Genomic DNA, 19,802 nt, shown 5'->3' with positions numbered 1-19,802 from the left:
TGTTTTACTTGTCTTCAGATGCCTATACATTGTGTATGTACGGGATGTATACACTTATTTATATACCACCACCTATACAGTCAACCCGACCATGGACAGACATTAAAAAACAGGAAATAAAATGCACGTGCTTAAAATAAATAAGCCGTTAAGAATTGACAGTCAAGGTATTTTGGAAAACAGCAAGGCAGTAGGACTAAGTATATGTTAGTAGGGGCAAATTGGCTATAAAGTGAAAATATGTATATAGCGAACATAGTACTCATAAGGTTTTAGCTATTAAAATGCTTTGTTAATTAGGTATTTTTTCCGACTAGGAATGATGGGCAAAAAAGGCACTTGAGAGATACAGGGGAGCCTATTCGTTAAACTACGATATTGTCACCCAAAATGGAGTACAATTTGATGCAATTTTGAGAGCGGAGAGCGGAGAGAGGGAGCCGATTGACTTATAGCTCCAAATAGACTTGCAACAGACAGATACATTAGCATTATCACAGGTCTCTCAGGTGTGTTCCCGGTATCTCTCAATGGGCCCTCTTCTAATCGGGTTGGTCTCCTCAACCGCTAAAACCCTATTTTGTCTCCCCGTGGGAGGCGAGGTTTCTGGATGTCACTTTCCAAATAATCTTCAAACTGACAGCTTAATGATTAGCTCATGAATATGTGCTTCTGTCTCATATGCACACAAAATTGGCTCTATATTGTTGGCAATAAATCACGCCCACAACGCCCATTTTCACATAGGTTGGACATGCGAGAATGGCTTAATGAATATGGCGAGATGCCAATCCATATAAAAAAAAGTGCAATTTTCGCCCTGAAATGCACTTATCGACGTTTAATGAATAAGCCCCAGAGTGTAAAAAAGTAGGTAGGTAGGTGGCCATAAGTGAAAAGTTTTCGGCCTGAGAGGGCAACAGATAGAAAATGGACAGAATGAAGACAGCCAGATCACAAAGGGTGATCAGGGGCAGAGCATAGTAAGGGCATTGGGGCATACTTATACATAGTTTGAGAGGTGTAAACTTTGAGATGGATAGAATTGACTGTTAAATGATATTACGGAAAGTAATACTACAATGAAACATCTACAATAAATGCCTTCTTAATATATTCATTCACCACATCAAACATGGAAGAGATGAAAAGTTTTAACCATACCAAAGTACTGTGGTTTCTTTAATAGTGTTGCATCTAACTCACTTAACTGGCCATTGTTCATTATTTTTTTTTTTTAATTATTGAAATGAATAAGTGCAAAGAAACTACAAGGACTTGAGTTCATTTTTTTTTCCTTCCAGAATTTCTTCTCATGGATTGGCAGGGAACTGGTAACCTCAAAATGACTACACATTCCTGGGCCTCACAACATCATGGCTTTGGACTTTTCCCAATCACGTTTGAAGTTTTCAGTAAAAATAGCAATGATGTAAGAAAGCGCGATCAGACAAAACGTAACAATTGCTATAGCATTAAAAATACATTTCTTGTAGCCAGTTTCACAGCATACTTTATGTTGTTCTATTGCACCATCTAGTGGTCTTAACTACAGTAAAGTAGTAAAGCTGATTTCTCCGTGTTAGAGATTCCTTTGCACGCCATTCATTTGATTGGATCCCTGAGTGCCATTCATTTGATTGGATCCCTGAGTGCCATTCATTTGATTGGATCCCTGAGTGCCATTCATTTGATTGGATCCCTGAGTGCCATTCATTTGATTGGATCCCTGAGTGCCATTCATTTGATTGGATCCCTGAGTGCCATTCATTTGATTGGATCCCTGAGTGCCATTCATTTGATTGGATCCCTGAGTGCCATTCATTTGATCTGATCCCGGAGCCTTCCCTGACATGAGAAGCAGCTTTGCAACATTTTAAATGAGTCATACAAAGGGGACATGTTTAAGGAGACTGGTACTTTTTTTTGTACCCAAATCTGACAGCTCTAAGTATTTTTTAAGTAAGACTTGAATGGGGTTTGATTTCCTGATGTCACTGTGTGTTCAGCAAGTAATACAACAGCCAGTCTCCCTTCCCCACCTCCCCTTATAAGGGTAACGAAAAGACTTGATGGCCAAAAACATCCCCGTTCAGAAACCCCTAAGAAATTAAACTGTCCGACTCTGTGGGATTGCACTTTAAAGCCGACCAATCTCAAACATTCCACACAGAAGCATTACATATGTGCCTTGGTGCTGGATTAACAGATCTAAGGCAATAAATTAAAGCAACAATATAATCCGTAGGACTATGTAAATATTGTATTGATTGTATCATTGTGTGACCCAGTGGCGTAGCTAGACATGTGCGAGCCCCCTGGCAAAAAAAATTTGGGCCCCCTCATGTCTCTCTCTCTCTTTTCTCCCCTCATATCTCTCTCTCTTTTCTCCCCTCATATCTCTCTCTCTCTTTACTCTCTCTCTCTCTCGCTCTCTTTGCTCCCTCTCTCTCTTTGCTCTCTGTGACGCAGGGGTAGCCCATCTTCATAATAAAGGTGAAGCCTGACTGGTTACCTCTGAAAACTGTGGGTCTCCGGTGGCTTAGAAGCACCATAAGCCGGGGACACTGTGTGTGTTATAACTTTTCCTTTTGTACAATAAACCTGGGATTTCGGGAGCAGGAGATTAAGGGTGGATATTTGGGTGGGAATGTGCTTAAAACATATGTACAAGGTCGGGGAGCAAAGTTACTGGTTGTCCCCCCATTCTACCTGCGGTCTGCGGGTATGCGTCTGCATATTGTCCCCCTAATATCTTCCCCTTAGAATATTGTATTCTCAGCCTACAATGCTTAGTGTAAAAGTTGCAGTCCCGCGCCCTGGTTAGAGTAAAAAAAGTTACGTTTTAAATTGTGTGTTCATCTCTATACAGACAGTCCTGGTAATCTGAAAGGTAGCAAGGATGTCTGCATAGAGATGTGAGATCAAAGAGGAGAAGGGAAGTCGAGAGGTGTCAGAACGTTTGGTGAGCAGGGAAGTGCGGAGTACTGGGTCTGGGAACAAGGACTTCCTGCGGGGGACACACTTTGTTCGCCCAGACTCGGTGGAGTCTACCCAGCGGGCAGTATGGGGCTGGCTTTGGGAATCCCCGTTCGAATTTCCCGCTTGCTGGCATCCTGAGTCTCCTCGACACACCCCCTCCTCTGACGCGTACAACCAGACGAGCCCCCAGCTCTGATTGGGTGGTACAGCTACGATCCGTGTTCTGATTGGTCTCCAGTCCCTTCCCATGTTGAACATAGAACAGCGAGGTCTATGTAAGGGGACTGGCCGATCAGAGAACCAGACGATCTTGGGCTTGGTCCAGTGAAGCGCTGGTGGGATTTTCGAAAGTGCTTTGCTCCGAATAGCAAAGCACTCGACATGGAGTTGCCGGAGAAGCCAAGCTTAGTTGAGGACAAGTTCTCAGATTGCGGCCAAGTTCCAGCTTTTGCCTTGCTCGCGGTTAGTGGATATCGCCAGGTACTTTTCCCAAAAAGGGTACAGTGGAATTCCTGGATGTGGAGTGGACAGGGTTAGCCTTCTAAAGCAGGCGCCTTGCACCTAATGAGGCTAGAGACTCCCCCCAGAGCCCCAGTTAAGTGTGTATTACTTGTATTTTGTGTATCATTTGTTTGTCTGCTGGTCTCTCCAGAATAAACCTAATTTTATTCTATTACTTTGTTCTGTCTAGTGAATTGATCCCAGAAGGTAAAAGGGTTAAAAGTACTGTTCTCCCGTGACACTCTCTCTCTCTGCTCTCTTTGCGCTCTCTCGCATATCTTTCTTTTCCCTCTTATGTATTTCTCTGCACTGGCTACGCCCCTGGTGTGACCATGTATAAAACTTGTTAATGAAACACATCTATTCTACAAACATTCCCGCAAACAATATTATGATTGCACAAAAAGGTAAGCAGTCAAAACTGACATAATATAATTTGATACATTCAGATGTAGCCCAATTAACCTTTGACATATCGTTAGGGAGTCTATGTATCAATGTAGAAAAAAGTGTGTTTTACATTGCTTGTTGTTTTTGGAGCAAAGTTGTGGTATATGTAACCATTTCAAACTTTTGACCTTAGAAATTTAGGCTTAGGGCACTTCAGATGTGTCAGATATTTTTGGGGCAAATACAAGAGAATACAAGTGCACAAAGACACAGAATGTGATACTGTACCTCTCAATATAATATGTGCACCATGTACAGTGGTGAGAAAAAGTTTGTGAACCCCAATGATAATTACAGAAATGTCATTGTTTTTCCATGATAAAGTTCTTGAATCAAAACCAGTCTTTTCTTAAATATCCTATATGGTTTATATTAACCAATTCCATGTCTTTTGAAAAAAAAAATGATGTATGAATTAGAGACCAATGAGTAATTAAGAGTCAGGGTATGTGCAAAAGTAAGTGAATCCCTAGTTTTATCAGCTAAATTAAAACCAGGTGTTCAAATAATTAGGCAGATTTTCAGGGGTGAGTTTGGGAGGCCCAACACTATATAAATATCAGAAAATTTGTGAGTTTGGTCTTCACCATACAGATGTGTGGAAGCACGTCATGCCACGATCAAAAGAACTCTCTGAGCACCTCAGAAAAGCAGTTATTGATGCTCATCAGTCTAGAAAGGGTTACAAAACAATTTAAGGCTTTGGGGCTCCTCCAATCCACTGTCAGAGAGATGGTCTAAAAATAGAGAAAGTTCAAGATCAGAGTTACTCTATCCAGGAGTGGTCGTCCTACCAAAATCTCTAAAAGGAACAAACCGGCAAATCATCCAGGAAGTCACAAAGTACCCCAGAATACAATCCAATGATTTGCAGTCCTCTCTTGCCATGGCTAATGTGAGTGTTCATGACTCAACTATCAGAAAAAGACTGAACAAGAATGGTGTTCACGGAAGGACAGCCAAGAGGAAACCACTGCTTTCTGAAAAGAACATTGCTGCCCGTCTAGAGTTTGTCAAAAGCACATAGATGATCCACAAGACTTCTGGACAAATGTTCTCTGGACGAGTCAAAAGGTAGTACTTTTTGGCCTCAATTAGAAGTGTTATGATTGGCTAAAACCAAACACTGCGTTTGCACAGAAAAACCTCATCCCAACCGCCAAGCCTGGTAGTGGGAGTGTGACTGTTTGGGGATGCTTTGCAGCATCAAGACCAGGACGGCTTGCCATCATTGACACAACCATGAATTCTGCATTGTATCAGAAGATTCTAGAGGAGAATGTCTGGCCATCCATCCATGAGCTGAAGAGAAAGTGGGTCATGCAGAAAGACAATGATCCTAAACATACAAGCAGATCTACAAACGAATGGCTGCAGAAGAAGAAATTCTGCATTTTAAAACTACATGCATTTTCAAAATCCGGACCTAAACCTCATCGAAATGTTGTGGAAGGACCTGAAGCGAGCAGTCCATGCAAGGAAGCCCTCAAATGTCAATGAGTAAAGCAGTTCTGTAAGGAGAAATGAGCCAAAATTCCTCAAAACCGTGAGACAGACCAGCAGTTGCAGTAAACCCTTAGTTTGTCATTGCTGCCTAAGGGGGTGCTGCCAGGTACTGAATTTAAAGGTTCACATATCTTTTCACAAATGGATATTGAATGTTGAATCATTTGTGGATATATAAATGTTGAAAAAGTATTGTGTTTTTGTGTCATCTGTTTAATTGGTTGTTATCCTTATCTATTATTAGGACTTAGATTAAGATGTAATAACATTTTAGGTTTGAAATATATGAACTTCATAAACTTTTTTTCGCCACAGTAACTCTTGCCAAACAACCTCCTACTGACACTCCCCAAGTCACAAGCTGGGGCAGACAGGGCAAAATTGGAGCAAAAGAGTTTGATACATAGGTGCCGGATAAAAAGGTCCATGTTTTGCACAAAAGTTGCCTTGATACATAGACACCAGATTATTTTAACTTCCTCCTGCTTGATGGGAGTGTAGGACCATTTCTGAAAAAGGTCATAGAGAAAGTTAAATGGACTAAATCTTTAGTGCTTATATGAATATATACTTGGGTCTGGATTGGAAAAGTGTAAACTAAATAATTCAGGAATCATTCTCTCATCTTCTCTCTATAGTTTAACATATTTGTTTTCTCATAATTCCCACCCCATAACTCTCTGAGCGTCTCCCCTCAAATACTGTACATACTGAAATAGGTTTTGCTGTTTGTACATACAACAATTTAGAGTTTGTAGCAATTAGTAACTTTCAACACCATCCTTTTGCTCAGTAGTCCCTTTTACACTAATATTTTGATATATTGTGAAAACACAAAATCACTTATAAATTGTAAAATAACAATTAGGACTTGGCATGTTTAAACTTGGGTAAGATTATCAAGCCCTCTCCTTTTGTCATGTATCAAAATGTTGCACCAAGACAACACCCTACTTACAAATAATTGAAAAAGAAATCTGACTCCTCTGGATTACACCCTTTTATGGTCATGTAAATCCTCAATATGATTCTGAATTTATGGTAAGCATACATACTCTGTATCTGTGCACTTCTTGTGGGGACAATGTTCCATTTGTTTTTTTTAAATGTGGTCAGTATTCTCGGTAATGTGTATTTTATTTGTGACTGACGTCGTTAGCGTAAAATAATCTCTTTCAATACGTACGTAATGTAGGAGTATGGTTTGAAGGAGTAATGCTAAGCATATAAAAATTACTTCTGTAATGTTAAAAGGAGATACATTTCCGTGCTCTAGTATTTTTGCTAAACTTTTTAGAAAGTTTTACATTCCTCCCCAGTCCCCAATACTCCTCTCTCACATTTGCGTCCATTATCGCAGCTACTGCTGCTCTTGATATTATTGCTCCAAAATAATTGCTCTCCCACAAACACCATAAAGGTAACCCGTAGTTTTCTGAACAGCTAAGAATTCAGAGATCTACCCTACTGTACGTTCGGCAGAAAAGCTATGGGTTAAATATTAATACCCCTCTAACCTTACGGATCTTTGACATAAGCAAAAATGATTTAAATACTGTTATAGAGGCAAACATAATTTGGCCTCACAGATAAAAAAAATTCCAGTAATATTTAGCGGGAACTATTCAAAGTCGTTGACTCTTTGCTTGAGATGGCCTGTCTAAACAAAACTTCAAGTCCTGTAGAAATTCCAGCACATACTTTTCAACAAGCTTTCTCCTCCAAAGTCTTACATTTCCACAGTCAACCTGACTAAAACTAGGTGAACACCTTCCAATCTATCACTATGGACGAGCCTAATCACGATCAGAGGGATCAAACCATCTAGCTGTCCAGGGGACCCTTGTCCTGCCTGGATAATAAAGGAAGCAGTACTATATCTTTCCCCTTTCATTCTGGAAATTCCAAACCTCTCATTGTCTTCAGGCTTTTTACTAACCTCACTAAAGGAAGGAATTATTTAACCTCTTTTAAAGAAACCCTCCCTCGATTCACTGAACACAGAGAACTACCGTTAGTTTCTAATATTAAATTTTTAGCTAAATTTATTGAAAAACTAGCCTTAAAACAGTTTGTGAACAACCTAACCCGATTTTACCTCCCACCATAGATAGGTGTCACTGACTTTCTGCTCAACACTGTAGATAAAGAGGATTCCACTGCTCTGATCCTTCTCGACCTGAGAGCAGCTTTTGACACAATCGATCACACTTTTTTACTGACCAGTTTAAAATTGGATGTTGGGTTGCAAGGAAAAGTGCTGGACTAATTCCAGTATTTTCTTAGTGACCATAGTCAGAAAATCACGCTCAAATAGAAGTCTTCAAACATAATCCCGCTAATTTGTGGTGTCTCTCAGGGATCTGCCATCTCCCCGGTTCTATTCAATATATACAGTCTTTGGGGACATTATTCATTGGAAAAAATCAGCTCAGTAAACGGATGATATCCAGTTGTTGTCAGAAATCTCCAATGATTCTGTCATCACAGTAAACGGTCTGAATAAATGCCTTAGTGGCACCGCTAATTGAATGGCATTGAATTGGCTGAAACTTAATGCCTCTAATTCCTTGCTGCTCCTGATAGGCCCTAAAGCGCAAACAGATGCTATGAGTAACGCCTTCAATGATCTAAAAATCAATAACAACGCCAACCCCTAGGAAAGAGAAGGTGAGAAGCCTTGGAGCTATTATTGACAACAACAAAATTGATCAGCCTCATATTGCATCTATTGTCATAAACTGTTACTTCCAAGTCCATCGGCTGACACAAATGAAAGCGTTTCTCTCTGAAACCAATCTACAGATAGTAGCACAGACCTTGGTCCTCCTCAGATTGGAGTTTGCAAATTCTGTGCTGAAGGGTCTCTAAAAACATAATATCAAAGCCCTGCAGTTGGCGCAAAACGCTGCATCCCATCTTATTGCAGGCAAGGCAAGGAGAGACCACATCTCGCCAGTATTACAAGATCTGCACTGGGTCCGGGGGGAGCAAACGATTCATTTTAAGATCTTGACCCTTACCCTTAAGCCCCCCTTTACCTTCAGAAATGCCTAACCAGTAATATGCCCAATCTGGGTCTTAGATTTGCCATCACCCCATAACTGATTGAGCCTCGGTTTAAAGTCAATAAAGCTGGAGGGAGAGCTTTTTCATAAACTGCCCCAAGACTGTGGAATTAGCTCCCTGCTGCTGTAAGAAATCAGGACGCTTTACTTCCATTCAGAAAGGAATTAAAAACTTTCCTTTTAGCAAAACATTGCAATCAGACACCAATACCCTGACAGCCAGCTTTCCAGCACTCATTCATGTTTCCCCCACTTTGTTGATCTTCCTCGTCGTTCCCCTATGTGTTTTCTTTTGGTAGGTCCTGGTTGTTGGTCTGGAATGGGTGTTCACCCTAAGTTCCTACACACGCTCTAGTACTGAGTTTCTTGGTGAGTAGAATGTTAAAGAAAAAAAAGGAAATAAATAAATCGACATTTATCCTATTATGTTTTTATATTGTAGTATTGCTATTACGTGTCTTATAGCAGCTGCCCTGTCTGCTCGCTATTTATTTCTACGGTTTTCTTTCATTTAGATGAAGCAGGGGGGAAGTGGGCATAGGGAGGTCCTTGGAAATGATCTGTGGTCTCCTGACCTCGCTCCGGTGCATAGTAGAAAGTCAAAATATCCCCAGGAGATGATACTGCAACTTTCTATTTGTGACTTCCCAGCCATATTTGTGGTGCAAAACCAGCACACAAAAACTACAGATATCTCGAGGGAGGATTGGGGGTGAGGGAATCATGGAAGGGAGGGGGTTATGTGGGGTCCCTGGAGGATCAGCTCTTAGAAATCCCCTGGTTGGAGAAGGACCCTCCACTGTGCATGTGTATGTCTTTCACATCCTCAGCATACAGTACTGCGCTATGCATATTGTTGATGTCATGAATAAGTATATTACAGTAGTAATAATATGTCCCTTGCCCAAAATCTTATTCTTTGTGGTTATTTTGCTCCTAGGAATGACATGACTTGCCAGGATGACAAAAAAGCTACAATTTGCTCAGTGTAAGTTTTCTTTTTTTAGTCCATTTTTACACCATATTTAGTGGCATCTCACCTCTCAATGAATTTGCAGCTCACTACACTAATATGCGGGGCGTTATAAAAATGAAACTGGAATATTGCTGGGAGATTGGGGTTATACAGTTCTGCTCTCGGTGACCGAAAGGTAAACAATGTATTCCTGTGGAGAATAGCGCCATTAAATTTGATAGAAACCACATTTATTTGAAGTTAATTTAGTCGTTGTTTTGCCAGTGGGAAATTCCCCCCCCCCCAAGCTTTTGAAAGAGTGGGATACATGAAGAACAGTGTGATCCAACCGAAACGGAAGGTTTCTAGTAAAATCCTCCAATTTTCCCAGAGAACCTATTATTGAAAATTACCAAACAATGGGAAAGAGAGAGAGCGAGAGATAATGGGAAAGAGAGAGAGAGACAATGGGAAAGAGAGAGAGAGAGACAATGGGAAAGAGAGAGAGCGAGAGACAACGGGAAAGAGCGAGAGACAATGGGAAAGATTACCAGATACCATTTGAAATTAAAGCAGCAATACTTTTTCTTCCTTTTTTTCTAATTGTTATTTGTATAGCATGTGCAGGGCCGTTGACAGGGGGGCGATCCGTCACTGGGGGACCCGTCCGGTGATGGAAGTTGGGCACGACCAGAGATCAGGCCCAACTTCTGTGTCCGGCTGCCGGTGGCTGCCGGGCCTGGCTCTCCCCAGCTCCTGCCTCTCTCGCCGGTGGGCGCCCTGATTTCTGGTGTGCACCAGCAGGCGAGAGGCCGGGCGTGGAGGAGAGAGAAAGGCCTGTCGTGGGAGTGAGGTCCTCAGTGGGAGAAAAGCCAGGATCTGTGGAGAGCCAGGGCCTGAAGCCTCAGACCACCAGCAAGATAAGTGTGTTGTATTTTGTGTGTGAATGTTGCATTTTGTCTGGGTGTTGTATTTTGTGTTTGTGTGTTGCATTTTGTGTATGTGTGTATGTTGCATTTTCTGTGTGTGTGTTGAATTTTGTGTGTGTGTGTGTTAGTTATTGTGGGGGCTTGTGTGGATATTGTGGGAGGGAATTGTATGGGTATTGTTTTCTAAGAACGTCAATTAAATGTAAAAAAAATGTTTTTCCATTTTGTGAGATTATTCTTTTAAACAGACAAATGATTATATGTTATACAGGTGAGTCTCGTTTTTAAGATCACACATACATTTCTTTTGACTCACTCTATCACCAAAGTTATTTGAGGGCACTTTTAGGCAGTTTTCATAAACCTCCATTATGGGTTAACGCACCAAAACGGATGTCAACTCCCATTTAAACATTCAGGAGATAACGCCCACTTAGGATACATTACCCATAATGGAGCTTGATAAATCTGGGGGACTGAGACGATCTGCTAAGATATATAGGTTGTACAATAGGTTTAGATTGTAAACTTTCTGAGTCTGGTATTTCCTTTCCTATTGTCCAATTTTATGTTTGTTGCACTTATATTTTAATTCCTCGTATTGAAGTGGCTCTTTCTAAAGAGCAGTGTACGCTATTGATGCTAGGCCTATATAAATAAAAAATAAACATACATACATTTATATGGACATTTTCCTTAATACAAAGGAATATGAGGGAAATACTTACTGTATGTGATATCAAGAACCAACAACAGACCTGCGGAAGGCCATGCACTATGTTACTGTATGTCTTCAAGATTCTACTATACCTGTGTGAGTTCTTCTATGTGCCTTCAGGTGAGAACTTTTTGTGTAGACCTTGTTGCATCCTTCAAAATCACACCTGTGTATTCTCCGTCTTCTGGAGTCTGGGGACTCTGACCTTCTCTGGCGTCTTGTGCTCTCAATACTGAATGGTGAGACTGAACTGCAACATAGTGAAGAAAAAAAAAGTTTCCTATAGATGATAATAATATACAGATATACTGTAGCTGAACTTACAATCTTACATTCAGCTACAAATGAACATATGTGTAGTTCATTAATTATGAAAAATACGGATTTGAATTCTATGAAACTATTAGTTGTAGGTCATTTGGAACTGAAGGTTGAGGGAAGGTAATTATTCTGCTTTTTCCATGGGCACACTTCTGACCACTCCACATACAGTAGAATATTGATGCAGTGGGCAGATTTGTAATTGGCCACTCCAGCAGTTAAGGTCAAGGGATCTTGCTGGTTTACAAAAAAATGGTAAAGTACACATCACATATTTCCAATTAAAAAAATGTAAAACCAGTTTAATGCATACTGTTCTGCCGAACCCTCAATTCTTCCACTGCAGGTGCTTAGATTCAGCAAAAAGCATGACTCATTAGTCCTATAAATATGTGATTTAGCATGTAAGTAAAAGTTTGTCTAATTAACCCATTGTTACCAGTTCTAGAGACATGCTGATGGCCTGTAGGCATTATGGTCACGCGGCTCTCAACACGCAGGGGGATTCAAAAGGATAAGAGCGACATGTACACCAGAGGGGGAAATGAAAGCATTGGTATGAGAGACATTTGAGAGAATGCCCTTTTACAATGGCAGGGAGTTTTATACAGTAAGTTTACAAGAAATGTTTGTGAGGGACATTGAGCGTTGCAGGGTGGTCCAGCTTGAGGAAGTATACAGTATGCTGCCAGCTGGGAAGAAACACTAGATGAGAGACTGAATAGAGTGACTGAATGGACACAATGGGAAAGACAGATCAGGATAGTGGAAACAAAGATAAGAGAGTAAAATAAAATAGTAATATTATAAAACAAAAATAAGAGTAAAGAAGAGTCTGAGAAAGTGTGAAAAAAAGACTGCCAATAGTTTTTTGAGCAGGTGTGGGGGCACTAAAGTACCTGTTTAGCTTCCTGGGCCCACCTTCTTGGGTTTGATGGTGGCCCCACCTCCCACTTGATGGTGGCCCCAGGAGGCATCTATTGAGCTCTTCCCTAGTACACTAGCCATGCTCAGCTAAATCGGGTTGCAGCCATTAATATAACATCACCAACATCTACTCCCAAAACAGGCTGCAAAAAGCCATGGCGGGTTTACAAAGCCTTCATTAATGTAAACTCTAAGGCTGTGTCCATGCAGCACAAGACCGGGCGGAGGCGACGGCGCGAGTGACGTCACTCGCATTAAGCGGGAGCGTTCTGTGGCCAATGTAGATGTGCCATGGGTGTGTGTCTAGGGGCGTGTCTGTCACGTCGCGGAGCTGGTACGCCCTCATTGGGGAAACCGCTCACAGATTGAACCGACCTGCTGTCGCACGCGTGGTATATGGGCGCGATCACTGCCTTAAAGCTGCAGTTCAGTCTTTTTTTTTTTTTTTTTACTTCAATAGTTTCATGTGTGCAATCTCTAATTACCTATAGAACTGTATAGCTGCAGGTCAATTCGTTCTCCATGTATTGATAGGTCGAAATTTGGTGACATAATTAGTGAAGGGATCTGTTTATATTCTGCTTGTCTGTCAGTGGAAGCTCATGAATATTCATGAGCACTCCTGCACTGACATGTGCAAGAGGGAGGGCAGGGCTGACAAAGGGGTGTGCCAGGGCTTGTGACAGGACATGAAGGGGCAGTGCCTTAGCAAATGGCTGTTAAAATAGAATACAAGAAAATTGGTCTTTAAAAGTTGTTTTTTTAAAAACAGAAAATGCTAAAAGTATTTTTTCTTACTACAGAACTGATTTATTAAAACACACATGCAGGATATTGACTGAACTGCAGCTTTAAGGCAATGTGATCGTGCCTCGCGTGCACGCCTCCGCGTGGTCTTCGCCGGCATCGCCGCCGCCTAAGAAAGTCTAGAATTATTGTACATGAAAGAACATAGCGCTATACATAAATTAAAGCCCTGGCAAGTGAAACAGGAACCTAATGCACTTTGCGCTGTTGTGGGGTTTGAGACTGGTAGAAAAGGATTATATATACCGGTATCACTCTGAAGTGAGAACTGACAAAGGGCAATCATTTGGGCTTATTTACAAATTCAATATTATCTAATTGCTAATTCACTTACTTTTGTTATTTATTTATTTATTTTCAGAAGATGATTTTAGATTAATAAACGTATATGTTTTAATTAATCACAAATGTTCTGTCTTCGCATCGACAGAAACTGTTATCTGTTTGGTTTCTGGTGTTACCATTAAGTGATAAATATAAGTACCTCTGTGCGGGCTGCTTTGGGTGTGTTGTTGAGGGAACCACATAGTGGTTTATTAGGTTTTCCCTCCCAGCCACAAGGTGCTGGGGTTGAGTCTTCACATTTGTTTTCCACATTGCTTTTAGAAAAAATGCAACAAGGCCAGAAGGTGGCAGCAAACTCCTTCTGTAGCATGTGTCAGCTTGGACATTGCAATAATCCTTTTCAACCTTTTAAAAAAATGTACAGGGAGTCCTCGTTATCTAACGTTTCACTTTACAACGAATGGCATATCCAACGCTTTACAATGCAACAATAAGGGCCGTTTTTCGACGCCGGAATGTGTTATCCAACGCTCACCACCACTGATTAACATGGGACTCTCTTTACAACGGTTTCACTATCCAACGCTACTTCCAGAACGGATTCCGATGGATAACCGAGTACTGCCTGTACAGGTATTGGCTCCATGGAAGCCCTTAACTTGATGTTGTGCTCTGGCAGGTCCTCAGGCCACTTATCCCTTTTAAATTGTTGTCAGTAAAACTATTATGTGATAGATTTTATATTTTTAAATAAACAGTTCTCTGTGTTATATTTAATGTGTAACATGACAATGTAACATTTTAAACCCTTTCTAATTATTTATATTTTAAAAATGGTACAAATAAAATGATTAGTTTATATATATTATATATTATAATTATTATTATAGTATATATATTATGATACAGAACCCAAGTTGAAAACCAATGCTGTAGTGTCCTTTTGTTATTTAAACGTCTCTTGTTATAGAGAGTAAAGACAAGTAATAGCAATAACTCTTCTAGTGATTGCTGAATGTAATGTATGGGCTACATCTACAGTGCCCTATTGATGTACTTGGTATATCATGAGGACCCGCCCGCCAAGAGTCCTTGTGATGTTCCAGGTAAATAACATACGCCTATTTTACTTGTTCTCTATGGGAGGTCACGTTCTATGATCCATCGAAGCCCTGAACGCATTCGAAATGTCAGTTTTCATCACCACGGGTCTGGCCATGACCATGTGATCATTGTTTATGTGATTACATGGTCGCAACTCCAGAAGTGTGGTGTCACTGCAGAACTGAAAGGGTTAGTGGTGCAAAATTACACTTTTCACTGATTAAAAAATAAAATAAAAAGGCCATGAGATTCCAGATCATATGATAACTGGAAGGGTTAAAGCTGTGATTATAACAAATAACAGAATATCTATGAGGCCGCCCCTAGTGCGAGCATGACGGAGCACGATTGCATGAACGCGTTTTGAAACGACAAAAAAATTGTCTTTTTAAGTGACGTCCGCATCACGTGAACGGTTCAGCCAATCACGGCGAACCAGCTTCGTGACACCATAGCCACGCCTCCCCATCGCCTGAATCACTATGTGCAGAATTCGCTTGAGCGACGGGCGCGCACTATAATCTCACCCTACGGTTTGATACAATTCTGCAGGTTGTTTTCAGTGAATTCAATAACATTTCTATATCCAAAAGTTTGCGACAAATTATGCAATAACTTAAACCTAACATACAGACATAGGAAAGTTATAGATTAAATCCCACATCTCACACTCCATTCTTCTCCTCACTTTTAAAGCTTTACATTCTTCTGCCCCTCCTTACATCTCAGCCCTAATTTCTCGCTATGCACCATCACGACTCTTGCGTTCTTCTCAAGGATGTCTTCTTTCTACCCCCTTTGTATCTAAAGCTCTCTCCCGCCTTAAACCTTTCTCACTTTCTGCCCCACACCTCTGGTATGCCCTTCCCCTCAATACCCGACTAGCCCCCTCGCTATCCACCTTTAAGACTCACCTTAAGACACATCTGCTTAAAGAAGCATATGAATAGCACTGGATAATCATGGGCACATGATACATAAAGCTTGGCCCCCTGCAGACGCACTTACTAGAAATCCCTCCTACTGTCTCTGTACGTTCTCCCTACCTACCAATTAGATTGTAAGCTCCTCGGAGCAGGGACTCCTTCCTTAATGTTACTTTTACAGTATGTCTGAAGCACTTATTCCCATGATCTGTTATTTATATTATTTGTTATTTATATGATATGTATTACTACTGTGAAGCGCTATGTACATTTATGGCGCTATATAAATAAAGACATACAATACAATACAATAGTTAGCTTTCTAAGCCAGGGGTGTGCAAACTTCTGTTGCTGTACCCCCCCTTCCTCCACTCCCCCGGTGCTCTTGCCCCTACTTACCTTCCTGTCGGCATCAAATGATGCCATGGGGTGACATTACGTGACCCCACAGCGTCTTTTGACGCTCATTGCCATGTCAACGCGTCATCTGGAGCTGGCTGAACCTCGGTAAGTTCAGTTGTAGAGGCCTCACGCGATCCCAAGGCATGGAAGAGCGCAGGGCTTCTGCAACCGCTGCGCCCCCTCCCCCCCCCCAAACCTGCGCCCCCAGTTTGTGCACCCTTGTTCTAAGCCATGATGTTATACATGTCCTTCATTTATAGTGCTGACTAGGCAAAGGGTGGAAGTAACAAAGAAAAAAAGTGACAGAGGTCACAAAAGTCCCCTATTAGTTGCACTCAAGGCAAAATAGTAGATACCAAACTTGTATGCAAGATAAGGACACAAAATATATACGTTCTAGTGATTCTAAACCCTGAAAGTGCCACGTTCAAGACACAACAAGTTAGCTAGTCCTAACAGCTATATACATGTGAAGTGTTATCTAGTGTTATCTAGTGATTATTAGGTTATTAGTATCACTAAATCCAAAGAATAGTAAGCGAACGTATGTCCAAATATCATAACACACAAGTACGGTAAGTATCTAAAGGATATAAGTATCCACAGTATGGCCCAAACAAAAAGGTCCCAGATGGTAAATAAAGTATATACAATAGGATACAAATATCCACTGAAAGACTATTGTCTAAAGTATGATAAATGTTCAGTAAATGACCATATATACACACAGAAAAAGTGTCACAAAAATATATATATAATAGTGACATCCACAATTAAAATACAAAAAATAATAAACTTTAATAAGAAATAATCGCCGAGAGACAAGTGATGTGCAAATAAATGCAAAAACAATGTGTGTCAAAAACCCCTTAGAGGGGAGCGGGTGGGAGAGGGTAGTAACAGACCATATCGGGAAAAACACTAGGATATTAGTATATATATATAGGTCAGAGGAGTGAAGTCCCTATTGTAACTACCAGATAGCTAAATAACTCTGTAGGAGGAGTCAGAGTAGGGCATAATACAACAGACGGAATATGTATATATATATATATAAATATATTGCATAAGTCAAAGAAAACCAAATGTCCCCATCCAAAGTTTCATAATGTATATAAGGGAAAATACAGCGTCATTGGCTCTAGGCAATTGCAGCAGACAATAGCAATATATACAACCGTGCTCCTTGTACTCCTGGTGCTCAATCTGACTGCGAGGGTATCCTACAGGGGAAACTCTGCTCCACGACGAAACCCGCTCACGGACGCCCACTAGTGACGTCACATTGTGTGGATTGTATTCATGCACATATTAAAGGGGGTAATTATTATATATATATATATTTTTTTTTTAAACGGTAGTTTGGACTGCTCCTTTAAGGTGTTGCATTGTTTCACATATTTCAGGAAGCGCTCATGCTAGGCCATGTGTGTCACTTCCAACACTTAACCAAGCTAGAAATATTTATTGGAGTATAAGCTTAAAATATGCATGGTTTTTCTCATATACTCACAGGGTTTCAGGTTTTGAAATATCATGTGATTTTATAAAGATGAAGTATTTACATTGTTTATATATTCTCAATAAACGGTGGCCCAAGTGTAGCAATAACACAATGTAAGAAGCACAATTACTCTATTTACAAAGCTGCATGGAGTATTTAGGACTTTTTTTTATATACAAAAATATATACATATTTTTATCAAACAATGTATTTATGTTAAATTGGGTCATTAACTTTCTGTTTTGCAACATAAATATTGCCTAAGCCTTTCTAAAATGTTATCAAATAGCCTTATCCCAATTTTCAGTTGAAATCTGGTATTGTACTATTATTACCTGTTGTACACCTATTTGACCACTGGCAATGATAATATTGTGGGACCAAATGAGCAATAAAAACATCAATACTGCTTGAATATGAACCATGCAATGTGTTTATAGAATATAGTAAAGTGATCTTTTCATTTGGAAATTACAAGAGAGTTTTTAAATGTGTTATATGTTCATTTTCTCATATACAGTGTATTATACAGCATCATGTCATACTACTGTTTATTTTACTAAAGTTGCACGTGCTATGTTTATAAATCATTGTATATGTTAACATCAATGACAAACCCTTCACACATTTTAATGTCCGTCGGTAAAAGGCTTAGATCAAGCAGGGCTGAGGTTTTTGGGTAAGTAGAGAAAATGATGAGAATATTGTACTAAATGGGACACATTGTTCTGCTTTATCGCTCATACATTTCTGTTATTATTAAACATGAATGCAATGTAAGATAAGTCGCTCAAACAAAAGATGTGCGCTGTAACCTCTTGTAATACAGATATTTTAGGATTCATGAAGCTGCGATGATCAGTATAGCACCCAGATCCGCCAGTAGCTGCCATTGATGTGACTAGCAGTTAACGCTGGATTGGGGTGTGATACCCTGCATCACGGCTTGATAAAGCCCAGCTTTTGCATACAGGATCGTGTAATCACTGTTATAGAGATCACATGACTCCATATTCATCCCCAACCTACCTGGAAGTAGTGCAATGTGTGAGCCGATTCTTGTGCTCTTCTTGAAAATCCATGAAAAGCCAGCACAGGGATATCATGAGGTAGTGGACAGGTTTTTTATCATGAGGTTAAATTATTGTTTTAAACTCTTTTATGGCAGAGATTAATGTAAAGTATACTGTTTCTATATATGTTTGTAGCTTGTGAGTGTGAGCATGTATAAGCACAATATGTATCCGAAACGTTATAGTTTTTGCAGTGTATACTTCTTGGATGTTGCTTTTACGTATACTGTATGACCACATCCATTTATTCAGGTAAACACTGTAAAGTATAGAAGCCTTATGAGACATTAACTAAGCGCTGGAAAGTGTCTTATAGGATAGCACTGTATAGTAAATATAGGGCCATACCTACTGTGACATGATCAAAAATATGAATGCCATATTTTGACAGTAAAAAAGTTATGGCGGGTAAAACAAAAGTTGTTAATCCAGGAATCGATATACTCACTCGGTTAAGTAAAAAAGGAGTATTTTTGATCATGTATTCAGTGTACAAAAGAGCGACAGAGCACAACGTTTCGGGGTGTTATTCCTTCCTTAGGTGGGGGTGAAAAAAGGAGTGACAAAAGCCATCCACCCTACAGTGTACAGCAAATGAAAATACCAATTGTGGGTGGGTACATTTGTACTAATATATCCCCAAGTGGTATTTTTATTTGCAGTATATATTTTGAAAGATTCAGTGTTCTTTTATCTTCTGATTCTCTTAAGACAATGTGGTTTCTCCACAAGAATGAAAAGGAGAAAGCTGATGAAACAAAATAACTTTTATGTCAAGTGTAAAGATCAAGAAAGGTGTGGGCTACCTTGATGCACAACCAACAAACCTTTAATACTTTTTGCATGTGTTACTGTGAAGTTGTGTTCTCTCATATGACACTGATGTGTTTATGCCCGTTTGTACATTAAACACCAGATATTGTTTATTTTTGTGATTGAAAGTGGCTTTTCAATGTCCACACTTTCTGGCCACATAGCATTTGTGTTTGTGTTTTAACTTGGTGTTTTGGCAGGCTACCTTTTGTCTAGCACATCACTAAAATATCACTTTTGTGATATTTTAATACATTAAGCATTGGGGCGTGCATTGGTAATGTTTTTTTTTTTTTTGCTTATGCAACAATGACGGGGTTATTGATGCCCACTTTTTAAAACCAAAGTATTTAAAATCATTTTTTTAAAGTTAGTTTGTACACATGGCGAGCTGAGACTTGGAAGTGGTTTGATTCCTTCTGGCTACCCCATTTTGTTTTTGCATTCGTAAACCCCCTTTTCTGCTTCTCTCCTTATCTTTATACGCCCTCTGACACGGGCAGGGTGAGCTAATGGTATAAAAAAAACACC

The 19,802-nt window shown here is 40.0% G+C and overlaps 1 protein-coding gene across 2 annotated transcripts in view; it reads right to left on the bottom strand.

The window, feature by feature from the left end:
• Positions 1-19,802, bottom strand: part of KLF12 (KLF transcription factor 12) — a 272,088-nt gene that overhangs the window by 20,600 nt on the left and 231,686 nt on the right. For both annotated transcript variants that reach the window (XM_075591001.1, XM_075591002.1), the window contains exon 5: positions 11,202-11,359. In XM_075591001.1, coding sequence (XP_075447116.1) covers positions 11,202-11,359 — 158 coding nt within the window. The remainder of the gene's footprint in view (positions 1-11,201; positions 11,360-19,802) is intronic.

The sequence above is a fragment of the Ascaphus truei genome, chromosome 3 (genome assembly GCF_040206685.1).
Source record: "Ascaphus truei isolate aAscTru1 chromosome 3, aAscTru1.hap1, whole genome shotgun sequence".
Lineage (NCBI taxonomy): Eukaryota > Metazoa > Chordata > Amphibia > Anura > Ascaphidae > Ascaphus > Ascaphus truei.
Note: the sequence above shows the minus strand (reverse complement) of the source record. Positions and strands in the feature narration are given on the sequence as shown.